The sequence below is a fragment of the Bos indicus genome, chromosome 6, assembly GCF_029378745.1.
Source record: "Bos indicus isolate NIAB-ARS_2022 breed Sahiwal x Tharparkar chromosome 6, NIAB-ARS_B.indTharparkar_mat_pri_1.0, whole genome shotgun sequence".
NCBI classification, from domain to species: Eukaryota; Metazoa; Chordata; class Mammalia; order Artiodactyla; family Bovidae; genus Bos; species Bos indicus.
The window spans coordinates 11451129-11473036 of NC_091765.1; the positions used below are offsets into that span (position 1 = coordinate 11451129).

General features: G+C 34.8%; 1 protein-coding gene across 1 annotated transcript in view; it reads left to right on the forward strand.

Moving 5' to 3' along the window:
• LOC109560113 (bifunctional heparan sulfate N-deacetylase/N-sulfotransferase 4) overlaps positions 1 to 21908 on the forward strand; it is a 317526-nt gene that overhangs the window by 154860 nt on the left and 140758 nt on the right. The window contains exons 3-4 of the mRNA XM_070791024.1: positions 7025 to 7112; positions 13472 to 13626. Coding sequence (XP_070647125.1) covers positions 7025 to 7112; positions 13472 to 13626 — 243 coding nt within the window. The remainder of the gene's footprint in view (positions 1 to 7024; positions 7113 to 13471; positions 13627 to 21908) is intronic.

The window sequence follows — 21908 nt, forward strand, 5'->3', positions numbered from 1 at the left end:
CCTGGGGTTGAAAAGAGTGGGACATGACTTAGCTACTGAACAACAATAATAATTGTTTTAACATTAAAAATAAAAAATTCAATTAAATAATTATTTAATTGGTTTACCATGCATTTGTGTGTCTAAAAAGAGTGATAACAATATACAAAGTAGTTTTGTCTGTCAGACACTTTCTAGCTCCATAACCTAAGTTGTTTATTTAGGCTCTTTGAAACTTACTTTCCCCACTTGTGAAATGAGGTTAATAAAGGGATCATGGAGAGACTTGAAGAGAGTGCTTGGAGTGTTTCTCATAGTACCTAACAGTACCTTACACATAGTAAGTGCTCAATGACGCTAGATATTGCTGTCACCATTCTCCACTGTGTCCTCAGTATCTAGAAGAATGCCTAAAACAAGAAGCAAGGGTCCAATATCAATACTGTTTGAATGGATACATGAGTGAAAAACAGCACAAGGAAGTAGAGAGCCAGAGTTCCAGATTCCTGGCTTCCTGGAGACTTAAGGAAGATGGACAGCAGTGGAACACTTAGATGGTGGGCAGAAAGCAACAGGATAATTGCTCTGAAACAGTATGGTGTTTTTCTACCTGGCCAGTTGTTCTTCAAATTGATTCTGATTTCAGCAGAAAGACCCCCAAACCCCAAACCTCTTTCCCCATAAGAAACCACCACATCTCTTCACTATTATCAGAAGACTGCATTTATTCTTCCTTAATTAACTCACCCATTCCACAATCAGAGCTAATCTGCCCCACATAAAATTGTTTAGAAGACTCAGCACATTGGTATAATGTTTTGTCGCAACATAAATTATATCAGATAGTTTCCTCTTTGAGTAGCAATGAGGGTTTATCAGGAAAAGAAAGAGAATAGATTTCTGAAGGAATAGAGATTTCTCTTAAGGGGAAAAGAGACGAGCAAGAACCGAGGCACAAACCATCAATGACAAACTTCAAAAGCTTCATATTTTAACCCCGGGTCAGACCTATCAGTCTTCATTTGTACATTGACAAATAGTCTCTGCACAAAAGTTCGTGAAATTCTGAGTCTGTTTCAACCTGGGTGGCCACACAGACTTACTCTAGTGAGACCTGAAGTTAAGTCAGACCAAATGTTTAGGCAAACACGCTCAATTTTGGCACCCTTGCTTTGTTACCTGGTTGTACCATTTAAACTTCCCATGAAGCATTTTTTTCCCACTTGGAAAATAGTATAGATGTAACTTCTCTGATTTCCACATCAAGATCTCATAAGGATAAATGCTCTTGGTGGTTCAGTTGTGTCCGACTTTGTGACCCCATGGTCTATAGCCCACCAGGCTCCTCTGTCCATGGAATACAAGCAAGAATACTGGAGTGGGTTGCCATTTCCTACTCCAGGGGATCTTCCTGACCTAGGAACTGAACCCATGTCTCTTACATCTCCTGCAAGCTGATTCTTTACCACTGCGACATCTGGGAAGCCATGTAAATAGGACCCCATCTTGAATATTGAATGTAATAAAAGACTGTCCAAGGAAGACAAAAACTATCACTCTTTGGTATTTGATTTGAAATTCTGGAAGTGTAAGCCTATACCAAAGTATGTATATAGTCATGACTTATTAATTACGTACATGTAGGGCAAGGGTTCAGTTCAGATCAGTCACTCAGTCGTGTCTGACTCTTTGTGACCCCATGAACGGCAGCATGCCAGGCCTCCCTGCCCATCACCAACTCCTGGAGTTTATCCAAACTCATGTCCATTGAGTTAGTGACGCCATCCATCCATCGCATCCTCTGCAGTCCAAGGGACTCTCAAGAGTCTTCTCCAACACCACAGTTCAAAAGCATCAATTCTTCGGCACTCAGCTTTCTTTATAGTCCAACTCTTACATCCATACATGACTACTGGAAAAGCCATAGCTTTGACTAGATGGACCTCTGATGGCAAAGTAACGTCTCCGCTTTTTAATATGCTATCTAGGTTGGTCATAACTTTCCTTCCAAGGAGTAAGGGTCTTTTAATTTCATGGCTGCAGTCACCATCTGCAGTGATTTTGGAGCCCAGAAAAATAAAGTCTGACACTGTTTCCACTGTTTCCCCATCTATTTGCCATGAAGTGATGGGACCAGATGCCATGACCTTAGTTTTCTGAATGTTCAGCTTTAAGCCAACTTTTCCCTCTCCTCTTTCACTTTCATCAAGAAGCTTTTTAGTTCCTCTTCACTTTCTGCCATAAGGGTGGTGTCATCAGCATATCTGAGGTTATTGATATTCCAGCTTGTGCTTCATCCAGCCCAGAGTTTCTCATGATGTACTCTGCATATAAGTTAAATAAGCAGGGTGACAATCTACAGCCTTGATGTACTCCTTTTCCTATTTGGAACCAATCTGTTGTTCCATGTCCAGTTTTAACTGTTGCTTCCTGACCTGCATACATGTTTCTCAAGAGGCAGGTCAAGTGATCAGTTTTCCCATCTCTTTCAGAATTTTCCACAGTTTATTGTGATCCACACAGTCAAAGGCTTTGGCATAGTTGATAAAGCAGAAATAGATATTTTTCTGGAACTCTCTTGCTTTTTCAATGACCCGATAGAGTTAGCCTGATGGTAAACAATCTGAATGTTAGAATTGCTTAAAATGTATGCAGTATACCTTGAAATTAATACAAACAGTGCACTAACAATATTTTCTGAAGTTCTTTGATGGCTATAATCTCTAGTTTGAAGCTATAAGAATCACCATTATAAACACAGATTCCTAGGCTCCATCCTATTCTCCAATTCAGAATACCCAGAAAATGGGCCTAGGAGGAGCATCCTGGTGATTCATTTCATTTCTTATGGGTAAGCTGGAAACAATTGCTTGACCTTCTTTAAGAACCAACAGGGATGTATAATGAAATACATGTCCTTGAGTCCCATCATAGACAGATTAAATCAATAATTCTTCAAGTGGGTGCACAGAATTGACAATTTTAGCAGTCTCCTCTAGAAAATATTATGTGTGATTAAGTTTGAAAAACATTGCTCTCTTCATTATTTTGCAATAAGACAAAGTTGTACTTGCTTTATTAAACACAGAGGAACTCATTAGAAGAATATTAAATGAATGCAAATTATGTTTATTAAAATAATGAATTTTTGCTTTTATTTAAGTAAGTTATATATTTATTCTCTTTAGTATCCAAATGACTTAGTGAGTCCTTCATGAATAATGCAAGGAAAACCTTCAAAGCAGTTAATATGTATTTTTATGACTTATAAAATATTAAAATAACTAAAGTTTGTTATCTAAACATTTAATATATTTTATTTTACATATATTCTTAAAAGTTAGTCAAATTTGTCCACAAAATGTTCTGATAAAATTAATATATTTAAAGCTGCATATTATTTCCTATATTTTATTATTTGATTTTTATTTCAAATTGAGACATATTATTTCTAGTCCATTAAGTTTTCCTAAATTAAGGTTTATTTATTTTTTTGCTTTACTGTATTTTATTTATTCATTATTTTATATTTATATTTTTCCTGTCTGATATTTCCTGATATTTTACATTTTTCCTGTATTTTAATCCTTTATTTTTTCTATATTTCTTCTTTAATTTTCATGATTTAACACTTTTTTCTTTTATATTTATTTCTGACTTTTATTTTTTTAAGTTATATCCATTTTATACATATTAATTTATTTGTTCTCTCTATTTTTTTTAAATCATTGAAAGACATGGAACCATTCTTTCCTCGAATTTTTAAACTCAAAGAACATTTAGTTACAATGAAGTAGGAAATTCTGAATCTTTTAGAATTTTCTTCTTTTTATCCATTTGTTTTGTTTTTGCTTATAGAAATTGTTATTTTACTCCAAATTAATCAAGATTACATATTGGGAGGTGTGACTAGACAACTCAAATTATTTTAGAAATGGAAAGGTCTGTCAAATTCTTCATATAGCTAATTAGCTCCAGTGGAAGAAAATCCATCTGCCCTGCCCTGTGAGAGCCTGTCTTACTACACAATTTACAATTTAAGATTATAAGACATCCATGTGATAAATGTGTGGGTGAAATACAGAATCCTATCTATGTCATGTAATGGTATGGCCCATGAGCCATTTTTATCATTTTACCATCAGAAAAAAATGTTAGTAATAAAAGTAAATGAAACTAACTCAGTAGGTTGCTGTATATTAATGTAGCTTTTATGTTTTAAATGTCTTCCACATATATGAAAATGTATTTAGCAACATGGCATATGTAAAATGAGCAGTAAATGAAAATGATGCAAGTCTTAAGAAAAACAATTTATGATCTTTCTTTGGGAGATGAGAAAAGGAAAAGCCTTAAGGCATCAAGGAAGGCTTCATACAAATAAATGACATTTGGGCCAAGCTTTAAAAATGGGTAAGGCTGAAAAATGGGATGAGGAACAGCTGGATGCTTTTCAGGACAAAAAAAAAAAAAAACAGAAAAGACATGGAAAAATGTAGAAGGTGGACAGAGGACAGGGTGATTTACAGGTAGCTTAAACATGGAGACACCACTGATACCTACCTTGTGGTAAGAGATTGCCATATTAAGTAGTCATCAACAGCATTTTTCAAGATTTTATTATGTACCAGGCACTTAGCTAAGCACTTTGTATGCCTTATACAATGTAATCTTCATAATAATTGTGTGAAACAAGTATTAAGCACGATCTCATTTCACAGATAAGGGAAAAGATAAGAAGAGAAATGACCAACAAAGCTGAGTCCCTAATTGAATGGCTTCCCTGACCACAAGGGTGAAGTGCATTGCTATTTTTGGGATGTTAGCATGACAGCACAGTGTAAAATAGAATAGAGGAAGGTGGGAAAACCGTTAGTAGTCTGTAGTGTTTTAAAGTCCAAGAAAATAATATGTAGGTCTGCCTAAAGTTGGTGGCACACTGACTGGGAAAAAAAATAGATCATTTGAACTTTTTTAGATGGCCCCTAGGAAAGCATCAAGTGGGCTCACATCCTCAGTCTAAATTAAATGTCTTACTGCATCTGTCACAACATGCTCTAGATTTCTTTCGGAGCTCTTATGATTTGTAATTTTGCATTTGAGGGATCCTCTATTTAATATCAGAGAAGGCGGTGGCACCCTACTCCAGTACTCTTGCCTGGAGAATCCCATGGACGGAGGAGCCTGGTGGGCTGCAGTCCATGGGGTCGCTTAGAGTCGGACATGACTGAGTGACTTCACTTTCACTTTTCACTTTCATGCATTGGAGAAGGAAATGGCAACCCACTCCAGTGTTCTTGCCTGGAGAATCCCAGGGACCGGAGAGCCTGGTGGGCTGTCGTCTATGGGGTCACACAGAGTCGGACACGACTGAAGCGACTTAGCAGCTATTTAATATCTCTCTCCCTCTCAGTAAAGCCCAAGGTGACAGAGGCTATGCCAAACCCCACATTGTATCCATCTAGAATAAATATTTACTGAATTTAAGAATGGATAGTGGATTAGTAAATATGGAATAAAGAATGATTTCAAGAACAGAGATGGAGTGGATGGGGATGGACTTGTGAGAACAGGGGAAGGAAGAACTTAATAAACTTAAATTTTGGAAAAAAAAAAAAAACTATTTCAAAGTATAGAAGCTCAGAGATTGTGCATTGAATCAAACAATAAACACAGAAAAAAAAAAAAAAACTTCCTAATAAAAAAAGATGTATAATTTTTTTAAAAAAATTTAAAGCTATATTCCAGAGTATATAACAATAAGCTCAACTATTTATTTTTTAATTCTACCTTTTTATTTTCATATATAAATTGCTTTTGGGGGTAACTTTTAAAACCAGTTACATATGTCTATTTTTTTTTCCTTTTTCTATTTAGCTGATGATATTTAATTAAGATTAGCCAGGATTATACTCAGTATAACTGTAACCTTGGATAACCAAGAACCATACAGCTTATCAACCTTGTAATTCTCTTTTTTTCTTTACAAATTTTCAGGAAAGCTCCCTTAACTCTGGGGGGAATAAAAAGTAAAGTTCATTCATGCTCAAAAGAAATTGTCTAAACCTCTGCTCTTTTGTACCTTAAAAAATGGATAGGAGTAACCAAAAAACAATCTTAGTTATATCTCTAGTTGGAAGGAGTTTCTCACTTACATCAGAAGAAAATAAACTCCCTTTTAAAAATTCATTAAAAATTGAGAAAGCATTCTGAATCAATAATCAAATTACAATGTCCAAGGATATGAGATTCTGAATTACACTACATATGTCGACACAGAAATAATAGCAGTAGAATGATTGGCAGAAAATTTAGAGGACTAAGTCTGACTCAAAGATTACTGTCCAGATGTTCTTATCCTATCTACAAGCAGGAAATTGACCTCTAATAACTCCAGAATGAGAAGTTAGGAAATATTTTTCCATGTTTAGAGAGTAGTTCTTTATGGAATTACTGATTTCCTACCTCCACTTTCCTTGTTCATATCTCCAGGTCTGTAATTAACATCCTATAAAATATAAATTTCCCTTTAATTTGTAAAATAAAAATCCAAGCTTTCAACTCAATAAGTATGCCTTAAAAATGACAGGAGAGGTTGCACAGTTAAAAAAAATACTCAGTTGGAACTCACACTAAAGTTATCTTCCTATCCCTTACCAACAAATACAGAACATGTCTATATGCAACTACTCTGAAAAAATGTCCCCAAGGAAAAGAACTATAATAATCTAAAATTCAAGAAATGTCTCACATAGAAATGAAAAATGATTTCAGTGCTGTGTGGTTAGAGAATTGCCTCTCAGCAATTTATAATGTGCTTAAGACTTAACTGCTTCATAATTTGGTAAACCTCAATAAAAATAATAACAAAAGTGATTATAATACCTGGAATATGAATAGCACATAACAGTAGCTATCAAAACCCCAAAAAGCAACAAAGACCACATTATTTTGTTTCGTTCATGCATACGCACTTGAAAAAGAGGCATCCCAAAAGCTTCATATTTATTTTTCTAAAATCATGTTAATTTCTTATTTATTTCAGGCATTACTAGAGACTCAAAATTTACTGCGCACTCAGGTTGCAAATTTTACCTTCAACCTTGGATTTTCAGGGAAGTTTTACCACACAGGTAAGAAGGAGCTTTGTGTTCTCAGGCAGCTACATATAAATAGGAGAGAGGATTTTTAATGTTTTAAAAGTAGGAGAAATAGAATATTCAGACTGATTATGGGAAAAACTTGGGTGCATTATGAGTAGCGAAATCCAAAATCAATGAGACTTGCTTACTTTGGCAAATACTGTTGGAGTCAGGGCAAAACAGGAAGAGAAATGACTTAGTCAACTCCGTAAAAGAAACTATAACCATTATTCTATGTCTATGCATCCTGTGAAGCGTGGAGACGATGGTGGTGAAGATGATGACAATGAGATGATAATGAAAATAATAACAGTGGACAGTGTTTTAAAATTGTAGGACAACCTTAGGGGCACATATTTTTAGTATATTTTTTTTCTTTGGAAAACATATAGTGGTAAGAAAGGAATTTTAGCTTCAAAGAAATTTAATAGATGTTATGCGTGATCTTGCTTAATTTATTGTCCCTTCAGGATTTTCCTTAAAAATATTACAATGATTTGGCCAACATGCATTAAAACCATCACACTCAAACTTGTATTTCTTACCACATCTATCCAATCACAGTTTCATTTCTTGTCAGTCTCAGCCTTCAAACAAATCCTCAAAATGTGATTGGTGCGCATGGACTACTCCATGTTCTGCTATTTTTCACCTCTTTACCCATCTTTACCTCCAGAATTTGACTCTTATTTTCTGAATGCAGCATGATAATGGCAGGTACTACTATGGAGAAAACTATGTGGGTGAAAGTAATTGTCTTAATGGCACAAAATGGTGTCTTAGGGTTTGTATTAGGGCAATGCCTACTATCTGCTACTATTTCTGCATCTTTGGTGAAAGCTAAATGCTTTGTTTAGGGCTTTCCATTGTTGTTACTTCATAGTATTGTAGTAAAAACATTTCACAGTATTCTCTATGCGTGCAATTTATTGACTCATTAAAAATATCCCATGCAAAGGTAGTCTTTAATTATCATAAGTTCAGTTCATTTACCCAAAGAGGTTTTTTAATGTTTACCCAAAGAGGCTCAGGAGGTTTATTAGAATATTGAAGCAGCAGTGTCATATTGGCTTTTCTTTAATGCTTTTTTCCCTCCTGCTTTGAAACATGTAAATCTGTTTAAAGTAATAGAAGGAAAATTGGTATTTAGACCAGTTGACAAATGAAATCACTGCATATTTTAAAAGGATATCTTGCAGTAAAAGATTTGGGTCATCACATCTGCACAGCCACAGCAATTCTAGCTTACAATTTTGAAAATAGACATGGTTTTATAAACCTTTTTCAAAACCCCCTCAAGAAATGTGTTCAGACCCAAAAATCACTGATTATGAAGTTATAAAGCAGGTAACTCTAAAGACTATGTCTACTCACACTAGGGAAAAAATATGGGATTGTTTGGAGTTCACACACTAACAATACTATTTTGTCTTAAATAGCTGTATAAGAAAAGTAAAAAGATTCTTCTGGCTGAAATATATCTGGATAACTGCCTCAGCTTTTATTTACTTTTCATATTCAAATCTACTAAACCTGTCAGACGTTTGCAGAGTTAATGTTGATAGCAGGTTATAACACTTCCCATTTCTTTTTTATAATCCTGAGCATGTACACACTACACATCCCACTAGGAAATGAACACACTAGTTAATATCACAGGGACAGTTGTTGGAGGAGGAAACCAAGCAATAAAAAAAAAGATATTTTAATTATATCTCTTAATTGGACCTTATTGACACTTTATGTTGGTACTGACCTAATAAAAATAATGGAAGACACACTGTTCTGTTTTGCTCTGGGATAACGTGCTTTACAGATTCTGTAATATATATATGTATAAGTTCTGGAAGCTTAATTACCTTCACATAAATATGAAGCTTTATTTGATTGGCTACATTATGTGTAGAATCATTGAAATGCATCCATGACATTTTCCAAGGGTACAGTCATGCTATATTAAGTACTTATTTATTCACTTGAGGATATCAAGGTTTCTTCCAGATTGGAGTTAAATATTGATAGTATTCACTTTCGCTAGGGCATGCCTCTTCCCTATCTAGTCGCTTCCTATATGAAGTTTTAACTATCAGGAGCTTAACAAATCAGAAAAGTTCTTTCCTTATCCATACACTTGATTGTGACAGGTAACCACGAGAAGATGGCCTTGCACAATCACCGTCTCAGATTCTCACAGAATGATCTGATTTTCCAATGCATGAAGATGCTGATTGATGAGTTTCATTGTTTTGAAGACACTTAATCACATATGCCTAGTGTAATAAAGATAGATTCTGTATTCCTAGACTGCTTCACTTATTTGTATTTTCCATGTATTCTTTCCTGTTCAGTTTCTCTGTCCTTCACATGCTGAAAACAATCTCACCCAAAAAGCACATTCCTAAAAGTCATTCATTCATGGGTGCCAAATTGAAAGAGGAAGGACGTTCTGCTGATTGAAAGTAAAAAATAATAATAATAAAAATAAAAGCATGGAGTTCAGAGTATAATCTTTTAGTCTGGAAATATTTTAAAGCATGATTGGAATTACACAATGAAAGCTCAATTGAAAAATGGAGACATTACAGTATCAAGATGACTTGCAGGGATGGAGAGCTACAAATATTTTGTGGGGCAGGATTTCTGGTGACAATCATTACCAGTTTTTGTAATTGACAATAAATTGAATATGACACAAACAATTACCTCATGTATAATATTTTCAAACTGGAAAAATACATGTCTTTTCCATGAGAGTTCACTTTTATATAAACAAAACAGAATCTTATAAAAAACTAACTTTTAAATATAGAAGTGAAAAAGTGTTACATTCATTCTCTTTTGCTTGCTTTTGTTTTACTTTATAATGTGCTGTTTCAAAGACTAGACATTGGAAACAACCTACTTTTGTTTAAATCTAGGTTCTGACATTACACTAGCTATGTGAACATAAACAGATTACTCTTCTGTGCCTCAATGCCTGCATCTCCAAAATGGGAATAATAATATCTCTCATATAGAACAGTACATAGCATGTCATGATATGCAAATATTTTTATTACTAAATATTTTTGTATAAGAATCAAATATTATTTAAAAATAGTGAACTATTCACATGTCTCTGTTTTCCAAATTTGGAACTATAGATAGCTTTTAATCAATTTTAATCATCAAACAATTCTTTTTATTTAGTATATTTAATTTATTCTATACTCACCTATGTGGAAGTGTGCCAGATTCAATACATGAAGAAAGTTAGAAACCTCTTCTTACAGTTTCAGAATTACAATATTTCACATATAATAGCAAATATAAGACAAACATTTGTACAAAACTGATAAGACTCTGGAATTTTATGTATCTGATTTTAATGTCACAACTGTGCCTTATGGAAACTAATCTACAGCCCAGAACTTGCTAAACTTATTCTTATTTGGCAGACTAAAAACCTTTTAGAGGCATACTCTTATCATATAACACAGATACTCCAAAAACAGAAACAAAGAAATGAGTGCATAAAGAGTTTACTTCTGAATTAAACACTTTTATCTTCATTAACAATGATGTAGATTTGAATCTAATCAGGTTAGAGGTAAAAGGGTCCATTTGAACACAGACACCTGAACAGACTAGCTTCTGCTGCTAAGTCGCTTCAGTCGTGTCCGACTCTGTGCGACCCCACAGGCTGCAGCCCTGCAGGCTCCCCCGTTCCTGGGATTCTCCAGGCAAGAACACTGGAGTGGGTTGCCATTTCCTTCTCCAATGCATGAGAGTGAAAAGTGAAAGTGAAGTCGTTCAGTCGTGTCCGACTCTGAGCGAGCTCATGGACTGCAGCCTACCAGGCTCCTCTGTCCATGGGATTTTCCAGGCAAGAGTACTGGAGTCGGGTGCCATTGCCTTCTCTGGTGCTAAATAGTCATGTATGAACTACAAATTATATTCTCACATGTAATTTAATCATATGTTAGGTATCAAAAAATAAGTATTTACAAACGAGTCAAAAATTTTAATATTTTCATTTAGCTGGATTCAAAAACATTTGAAATTCTTCTTTGATCCCTCAGCATGACTTGATGTCATATTTTTCATTAAGCACTTCTAATGTCATCAGCTTGCCTTATGTGGCTTTGAATTATATGACTTGTATAAAATAAGAGAAAGGCTGATGGGAAATTAATCCATGGAGTGAAAAACAAAGAGGTCTTAAACATCACTCCTAATATTGTGGGGAGTGCTTACAAATTACCACACTTCCTGGTATAAAAATTACCAAGATTTTGTGATCAGTCATGCATCTGTTTATATCAGTAGTCAGAAAAATTATCTTTAAATTTGAGTAATTTAAAAACACTTCATACTTAAAATCCATCTGAGGAAGTGACAAACTTCTTTACATTTGGATTTCAATATTTGAAATTCTTAATATATTAACAAAACCAATGAATTGTAAGTCTATAATGCTAATAATTTTGGCTCAAGTTAACAAAATTAAGAATTTTTTTCTGCTTATCTTATTTATAGAACTTTATCACTTTCAAAACTTCTCTTTATATATAGTAGCAACTATTATAGTAGTAATACTGCCAATTAAACTTGTTGGTCCTTACACCTTTTGAGAATTATGGATTATAAGATATATACCAAGAATAACACATACATATAAATACACACAAAAGTTGACAGGCACTTAAGCTGATACATGAAGGTTCAAAAATTCAGTGACTATATACTAATATAGACTGAGGTAAAGTTTTCTCTTATTAATGCAAGTTAAAAGGATCCAATTTCAGACTTCAAGAATTTGATAATCTTGGTAAGGCAATATTTTTAAGAATGTGTGAAAATATGCAACTTTAGAACACCACAGGCATAAACCAGTAGGTACTATTTTTAAGAAGAAAGTGATCTTAATATTTATGAATCAATAATTCACAATGTTAAGTGCTTTAATAAATTGATCTCATTGATTCTTCATAAGAGCCCATGAGATAGATTTTTATACTTCCATTTTAAACCAGGAAACTAAGACTCAAACAAATTAACTTATACAAGATCACATAGCCAAGGATACACTTTAACAAATATATGCTTTAACCCTCTCATGGCACTCCTTCATGATTCATGCTGTCTTTACTACAGGACACTTGAAAAGGAATATTCAGAGAAGACTCTTTTAAGAATTCCTTTAATATTTTTTAAAGTAAACAATATAAAATCATCATAAAACATACTCCAATTTGAAGAAAAAAATTATCCAAATAAATCCACCTCACACTATAAGCCAGGATTTGTTACTTAGCTTGTTTAGTTAAGTATCCAGAGACCATATAGGAATCAATTATGTTACTGATTGAGAATATTCTAAAATTGAACTGTTATAAAATTGTACAAAAGTTATGATTTCATACCATGAAAATGTCCTTGGATTGCTGTAACACAGCGAATTTCCTTGGAACTAACTTGCTGATGTTGTTTTCCTTCCCTTATTTCCCTTCTTGTATGACAAATGGTTTTTTCCTATGCATTAGGCATTGTTAACAAATTTTCCTAATAGAGGATGAAAAATTAATACTAGTTTTAAATTCTCAATTCAAGTTTTTATTGTGTTAATTGATTTTTTGTTTACATTTTATTAAATTATTATATCAAAATGAGAAATATTTATGTTTGTAATGGTAAGTCTAAAATATAAGGACACAAACATATTTATACAGTAAGATCTCAACTTGTAAAAAAATAAGTAGAAAAAGAGTTAATGAAAAATACAAAAATGCTTCTACTGGTTAGTTCCAAAGATGATTTTTGGTTTTGGTTTTGTTTCTGAGTTTTATATATCATTGTCTATGCTTTCTGCCTATCTTCAATGAGAACATATTTTATAATAAAAAAAATTAACAGACATCATCATTTAAATTTAAAATTATTCAGTTCAATATTGGGCTTATATGCAGAAATATTTTTAAGAGTAAAAAGAATAATCATCTTTTACCAGGTTTCCCCTATTCATCCAATAAAGGAGAGAATTAATAGTTGATAACTTTAGAACAAAAATAGACTAAAACTTGCTCTGTTTTTTGCTGATGTTGTCGTTACCACCGTCTGCTAACAAATCTAAACAATGCCAGTGATAAAATATCCCTAAAATCTAAATGTAAACAACATCTGCACTTAGCGCTTCCCATCCCAACCCCTAATCCCACTGCCTCTGATATAATTTAGGCTATGGTCATTTCTCTTTTATTAAAACAACACAAAATTGGATTTAGGTATCAGTAGCAAGAAGAATAATCTGACAAACATAACCTTTAAGCTAATACAAATTTTTCACTTAAGCCATTTTTTATGTTTTACAGGGACTGAAGAGGAGGATGAGGGAGATGACCTTTTGCTTCGGTCTGTGGATGAGTTCTGGTGGTTTCCTCACATGTGGAGCCATATGCAGCCCCACCTCTTCCACAATGAGTCATCTTTAGTTGAGCAGATGATTCTCAACAAGGAATTTGCACTGGTGAGTACATTTTATTGAAGTATTTTTCAAACTATGAATTGTGATGTATTAGTGGATTGTAAAATCGGCTTATTGGGTTTACTCCGATAGAAATAGAACAGAACAGAAAATACAGGAGTGTGCCACAAGTGTTAGGACTTCCCCAGTGGAGCTACTGCTAAGAATCCACCTGCCAATGCAGGAGACACAAGAGATGCAGGTTTGATCCCTGGGTTGGGACGATCCCCTGAAGGAGGGCATGGCAACCCACTCCAGTATTCTCATCTGGAGAATCCCATGGACAGAGGAACCTGGAAAGCTACAGTCCATAGGGTTGCAAAGACTTGGACACAACTGAAGCAATTTTGCCACCATAAGTGTTAAGTGTACATACTGCTTTGTATTATTTTGTTTCAGGCATGTGTGTGTACATGTATATGTACTAGGTCATGATGTGCTATAAAATGTATTCAAAAAATTAGGTCATTGTCTGAAAGTTCCTATCTCCTGCTTTATGAAAGTATTATACTATGAATAGGGAAAATAGTACTTTCTCCATTGTATTCCTTGCTCTTGCTCAGTTGCTAATTCATGTCCAACTCTTTGTGACTCCATGGACTTCAGCACACCAGGCTTCCCTGTCCTTAACTATCTCCCAGAGTTTTCTCAAACTCATGTTCATTGAGCCAATGATGCCACCCATGGGATTCTCCAGGCAAGAATACTGGAGTAGGTAGTCATTCCCCCTCCAGGGGATCTTCTCAACCCAGGCATTGAACCCGCATCTCTTGCATCTCCTGCATTGGCAGGCAGGTTCTTTACAACTGTACCACCTAAGTCAGATTTTTATTGTATTCTAGTACACAATAACTGTCCTCTCAAAAACTATTTGTTGCAAGGTTGAATAAATCAGTTCAGTTCAGTCACTCAGTCATGTCCGACCCTTTGAGACCCCATGGACTACAGCAGGCCGGGCCTCCTTGTCCATCACCAACTCCCAGAGTTTACCCAAATTCATGTCCATTGAGTCGGTGATGTCATCCAGCCATGTCATCCTCTGCTGTCCCCTTCTCCTGCTGCCTTCAGTCTTTCCCAGCATCAGGGTCTTTTCAAATGAGTAAGCTCTTCATATAAGGTAGCCAAAGTATTGGAGTTTCAGCTTCAATATCAGTCCTTCCAATGAACACCCAGGACTGATCTCCTTTAGGATAGACTGGTTGGATCTCCTTGCCATCCAAGGGACTCTCAAGAGTCTTCTCCAACACCACAGTTCAAAAGCATCAATTCTTCAGGACTCAGCTTTCTTTATAGTCCAAGACTCACATCCATACATGACTACTGGAAAAACCATAGCCTTGACTAGATGGACCTTTGTTGGCAAAGTAATGTCTCTGCTTTTGAATATGCTGTCTAGGTTGGTCATGACTCTCTTTCCAAGGAGTAAGTGTCTTTTAATTTCATGGCTGCAATCAATCTGCAGTGATTTTGGAGCCCAAAAACATAAAGTCCTCCACTGTTTCCCCATCTATTTGCCATGAAGTAATGGGACCAGATGCCATGATCTTAGGTTTCTGAATGTTGAGCTCTAAGCCAATTTCTTCACTCTCTACTTTCACTTTCATCAAGAGGTTCTTTAGTTCTTCTTCACTTTCTGCCATGAGGGTGATATCATGAGATTATTGATATTTCTCCTGGCAATCTTGATTCCAGCTTGTGCTTCTTCCAGCCCAGCATTTCTCATGGTGTACTCTGCATATAAGTTAAACAAGCAGGGTGACAATATACACCCTTGATGAACTCCTTTTCCTATTTGGAACCAGTCTGTTGTTCCATGTCCAGTTCTAACTGTTGCTTTCTGACCTGCATACAAATTTCTCAAGAGGCAGGTCAGGTGGTCTGGTATTTCCATCTCTTTCAGAATTTTCCACAGTTTATTGTGATCCACACAGTCAAAGGCTTTGGCATAGTCAATAAAGCAAAAATAGATGTTTTTCTGGAACTCTCTTGCTTTTTTGATGAATAAATAGAGTCCCTAGAACAATGACTCTAGGCCAGTGATTCTCAAACCAAGCATGTATCTTTTTCACTTAGAAGACTTTTTAAAACACATATGCTGGGGTCTGTGGTTCAGTAGATTGTCAAATAGGCCTGAGAATTTGCATTTTTGACAAATTTACAGAGGATGCCCTTGCTGTTGGAACTGCACTTTGAGAACCATTGCTTTGGACTAGGAGTTGGTTACTATGGCCAATGAGCCAAATTTGGCCTGTTATTGGCTTTATATTGTTCTTGAGCTAAGATAATTTTGTTTGGGTTTTTTGAATTTATGTTTTCAAATGAAAAACAGAGACAATAATATTCTGTGACATAAAAATTACATACAATTCATGTTTCAATGTCCATAAATAAAGTGTTATTGGAATAGCACCACAATCTTCTCTTTATGCATTGTCTGCAGCTGCTTCTTCATTGCAATGGGAGAGTTGGGTAGCTGCAAAAGAGATTGGATGTCCTACAAAGTCCACCTCAAATAATTACTATCTGGACCTTTACTGAGAAAGTTTGCCCACCCCTGTGCTAGATAGGAAGTAAATCATCTATCCTTTTAACAATCTACTGAAAGAAATCTTTTCCCCAGAAAAACACTCAGAGGCATATTCTCACATCTTCACACAGTGTGGCAGATGGTCACAAGGGGTATGTGAATCCCCCAAAGGCCTCCATCTTAAGGTGGTTTTTTAAAAAATAAATAGTTTATTTGCACTGTGTAATTGCTGATAGATATCATTTTTTAAAAGTCAAATTGGGAGGCACAAACCCAAGGCCTTATAAGTACTAAAATATTTTATGACATTATGCCTAATTATTATGTTAATAGATCACCCTTCTTTCCATCTCTAAATCCCAAGACTTATGTCAGATCTGCACATAGGATCCTCACTAGTCATTGTGGGAGCATAAAAAGCAGTTAAGATCATGGACTCAAGACTGTGTTTGAATCCTGGCCTTCCATCAATGGCTGTTTGAACTTGAACAAAAATTACTTAGCCTCTGTGTCTCAGTTTCCCCATCTGTAAAAATGAGAATAATCATGACAACCACCTCATAGGACCACTTTGTGGATATGTATAATGTACTTAGCATACAATCAGCATTCAGTGGTTATTAATCAATTATGATCTTTCTAAATCCAGACAATTATGTGGTTATATCTTACTTTAAAAAAAATATTGTTCAAAATATGGCTTTACAAAAGTTTGATCCTCACCTACTTTTGGGGAATGTCTAAAAAATTTTGTGCTGCCTCATAACATTGGAAAATTAAGTAAATATTCCTTTTTCAAAAAATAAACTTACCTTAAGTAAGCATGCTGAATTTTCTCAGAGCAGTTACCTTGAAAATAAACTGTATTTATCATTTGGCTTGAACCTCCCCCCACCTCGTTTTCTCTCTGAAGCCTTGCTTTTTAGGCATGTAGATTATATTTCATAATGGTTGATTTCACCTGTTTATGTAAAAATTTTTAAAGCCATGCTGAGAGCACTGGGAAAGACTCAGATATAATTGCTTTGTAATGAAATGTTGAAAGCTATTTAGAGTCCATTCAGCACACTTATATTTGTTCAGTCAGTGTGCTTAGAAACTAGACTGAAACCTATAAGTATATTTTATAAGGAAAAAATCTTATTATAGTTTGCATAATCAAAATATAATAACTAAAGTGAAGTCTGTTAAACACACATACTGAAATGATATTGTTCTTTTCCTTCTGATGTTGAGCTCAATAAAACTAATCAGGATTCTTCTCGGGGTGACATTAGAACCCCAGCTTTATGTCATCCTGTACACATAAAATGACAATATGTGTGTTGTCCAGAGAGTCAGGAAGCATATTTCTTTCTTACTGAATTATTATCTTTCTATATCCAGATGACACTTCAAAACCCTCCACAGTATTAAGATAGGATAGGATAGTGAAAAGCATTATATTGGCAGGCTACATTTTACCCTTGACTGTTTGTAACATGTTCTAATACAGCTGGCACCTCATTTAATGTCTTCATGCCTCTGTTTCCTCCCCTGAAATGGTAATGATTCCCTTTTTCACTCTCTAAACTATAGAGCTTTTAGATAATTAATTTATATCAACTCATCTGCCAACCTAAAGCACAGGACCAGATAATCCACTGATCAATTTCAGTTCTAAAATTCTGTGATCGTTGATATTGGTCCACAAATTTGAAATGAACATCTTGAAATACTCATCTAGCTACAATCGAAGCAATTATGGAAAGGGATTTTCAAACTAAAAGGCCAATTTATATTGAAAAACATCCAAAGTGTTTAAATCTCTTTTTTATTCCATCCTGACATTACTCCCTATTCCTTGGTTTGACCTTGGCTGGCAGAGGTGTGCTGTGCTTTTATCAGTGAAAAGCACAACTGTTCTCACAACATTTACAAAAATGATTCACCTAACATATTAATAGCTTCATATTGATATGTAAAAAATTGTTAAACAGTCAAACAAAATGGTTCATTTGTAGATTTTCTCTGAATTGTTTCTGGATAGAGTTTATTTTGTGTTGCAATATGTCTAAAAATCATGAGAAAAACATATTGCAAGACTGTTTCTTTACTATTTCATTGTGTAAGAAGAATTATTATTACTGTAAAGCACCATCATTCCTTAATTCACACACACTTAAGTCTGCAGTGTGAATGTTTGTGTGTGGGGGCAATGACGTATGTCTATGTTGAATCCATGACCACATGTGTACATAGTGTGTGTTTGTGTGTGCATTTATATATATATGCATGTTTAATCCATGAACATATATGCCATGAGAATGTGTTATAGAAGATGTTAGTCTATTGATTAGCACAGGCAACCCAAATATGGTCATTGTAACGAGTAAGGCAGTAGGGTGGGAGAAATAATTTTGACTCTTCTTTTTTTTTTCTTTTTACTAAATCATACATTTTGCTGTCAACAGACAGAAATGCAGATAGAAATAACACTTCGAAGATGACAGCAAAAAATTAAGGCTAAAGAGAACAAGAATATTCAGCTAATCTGCTTGATGAAAAAGTTACCAAAAAATCATTCCTGACTTAACCCATATCTCCTTTTCAAAGGAGAGAGAGAATACCTGTAGCATAATCCTGAATTATTTATTTCATTCCACAATAGATTTGTGGGGAAAAAGTAAGAAATGGTGGTTTGTTGTTGGAAGTTTTGTATATATATATATTCATTAAAATTTCCAAATGAGAGGAGCTTTTTAATTCACTAACAGTAGCAGACCGAAAATATCCTGAAGGGAAAAAAGAACACTTTTCCTCTTCAATGGTGACTTTTCAAAAATGCTGGGGTTTTTTTGACATTTTATCAAACAGTCTGAAACCTTATTCATAAGTAAATAAGTAAAAGATTCTAGAAATAAAGGCACAGGTTTTTTAATCTGCTTTTAAAACACTATATGTATTTCTGAACTCTATATAACTTGTTTTCATAAGACACAATATTCCTGATATGAAAAATTCTGACACTAAAATAGTTCTCATAAAAAATCTAAATTCATCAAAGAGCAAATGTGAACAATTAGTAAGTGTCGCAGTGACCTGCACATAAAATCAGCTATGTAGAAATTTCAATTAAAAAATAAAAGGTATGTGATAGTGGAATTAATGGCACAATGAAATAAAACAGAGACAGTGCTGCCTTTCATTAGCTGCTAAACCTGTGTGTTTACTAAATGATGCAGTATATAACCTTATGCTAAGTCACTTTAGTCCTGACTCTGCAACCCTATGGACTGTAGCCCACCAGGCTTCTCTGTCCTTGGGATGCTCCAGGCAAGAATAACGGAGTGGGATGCCATGCCCTCCTCCAGGAGGTCTTTCCAACTCAGGGATCGACCCAGGGTCTCTTAGGTCTCCTGCATTAGAAGGCGGGTTCTTTACCGCTAGTGCCACCCAGGAAGCCCCAGTGCTGTATAGCAAATAACAGATGTCAAAAAACTCGGATAATTACAACCAATAGGGTATTTCAAAAGCAGGAAATGTAGAGAAGGTAATAATATTTAATCAAAAGTAAAACTGTGAACAAACATTGATTTGATAAAAGTTTTGGGGTTTTTTTTTTTTGTGGTTGTGTTTAGTCGCTAAGCTATGCCTGAGCCTTTTGTGATCCCTTGTGGACTGCAGCATGCCAGGTTGCTCTGTCCATGGGCTTTTCCAGGCAAGAATACTGGAGTGGGTTGCCTTTTCTTCTCCAGGGGATCTTCCTGACCCAGGGATTGACCCTGCATCTCCTGCAATGGCAAGAAGTTTCTTTCCATCGAGCCACCAAGGAAGCCCTGATGAAAGTTTACTATGGAGCAAACAGTATATTTTGTAGGTTCAGTGATGTATAAGGCAGTCTGTATACCCAGCAGAGTAGACACATGAGTATGGATTTAGATGAAATATAAAGAAGCAAAGCATCTAGGCATAGGAAAGTTTGAAATATTTTCAGCAATTGCATGAGTTCTTGAGGGATCCTGCAGAATACATACCCATGTAGTACAAATATCCAAGTGAAATAATTCTAATTACTAATGTAATTGGGTATATTTGTTATCTTTGGCTTCACAACAAATTAGTCAAAAACTTAACAATTTAAAACGATGCACACTGATACCAAACAGTTTATGTGGGTCAGAAAGTTGAATATGACTTAACAAGATCCTACAGTTTAGGATCTCTCAAGAGATCTCAACCAAAGTGCCAGCTGGGGGAGCAGTCATTTCGAAGCCCAACTAGAAGGTGGACCAGCTCTGAAGTTCACCCACATGGTTGTTGATAAGACTTAGGGCCTCGTGGGCTTTCAGGCTGTGGACCTGAGTATCTCATTTGCTGCCTGGTTCCACGCTCAGTTCCTCATCATAAGGGCTCCTCTAGAGGGAATTAACAACAAGCAGTTGTTTGGTTATTTGGGTTCTTTGAATTTCCATAAGAATTGTAGGATCAGCTTATTAATCTCTGCACAATGGCCAGCTAGAATTTCAATAAGGGTAGCATCCGTGGCTTTCATGGATCAATTTGGGAAATACTCTCATCTTAGCAATATTAACTCTTCGAACAGGCTGTTTTTCCATTTACTTAGGTGGTCTTTAATTTCTTTCAACAATATTTTATATTTTCAGGGCATATGTTTTGCACTTCTTTTATTAAAAATATTTCTACTTTTTGTATTCTTTTTAATGCTATTGTAAATGGACTTTTTATTAATTTCATTTCATATTGTGCATTTTTATGTGTAGAAGTACAATTGTTTTTTGTATATGGATCTTGTAACCTTCAAATTTGCTGCACTCACTTGTTAGTTCAAGAGGTTTTTAAAATGGATTCTTCTGGTGAGTCTATATGCAAGCTCATGTTATATCTAAGTAAATATAGTTTTACTTCTTCTCTTGTCTGAATACAGTTTATTTTATTTTATTGTCTAATTTTCCTGACTAGAACTTGCAATATAATTTTGAATAGAAATGGTAAGAGCAGATATCCTTGTCTTATTCCTGATTTAGGAGGAAAAATCCAGTTCTTCACCATTAATCATGATGCTAGTTGTGGACTTTTGAAGATACCCATTATCAAACTGAAGTGTCTATCTATTCCTACTTGGTTGAGTATTTTTATCATAAAAGGCTGTTGGATTTGTCACATTTTTTTTATGTCTATTCAATTGATTGTGTTTTTTTCCCTTTTTTATTGTGATTCTATATTGCATTAATAGATTTTTAGATTTTAAACCAACTTTACTTGCTTGTGATAAATCTCAGTTGGCCAGAGTACATGCTTGACATATGTTGTCAAATTTAACTGCTTAGTATTTTGTTGAAGATTTTGCATCTATATTCTTAAGGATATTCTTCAGTAGCTTTCTTTTATTACGAAATCTTTGTCTGGTTTTGGTGTTAAGGCAATACCCGTATATACTGATGCACTTAACAGTGTGCCACATCTCTCTGAGATTTTATGCAATTTTAATTATTTGTTTCCTCTCTGTTCTTCAGATTGCATAATCTCCATCAATGTATCTTTCTTTAAGTGTCTGGATCTTTCCTGTGCCAACTCTTCTGTTGAAACCCTTTAATAAACTTTTTATTTTAGTAATTGTACTTTTCAATTCCAGAATTTCTACTTGATTCCTTTTTATAATTTATATCTTTTTATTGATATGCTCTATTGAATGAATCGTTGTCATCACACACTTCTTTACGTGTGTAAGTATGACTTGTTTCAGTTCTTAGAATGC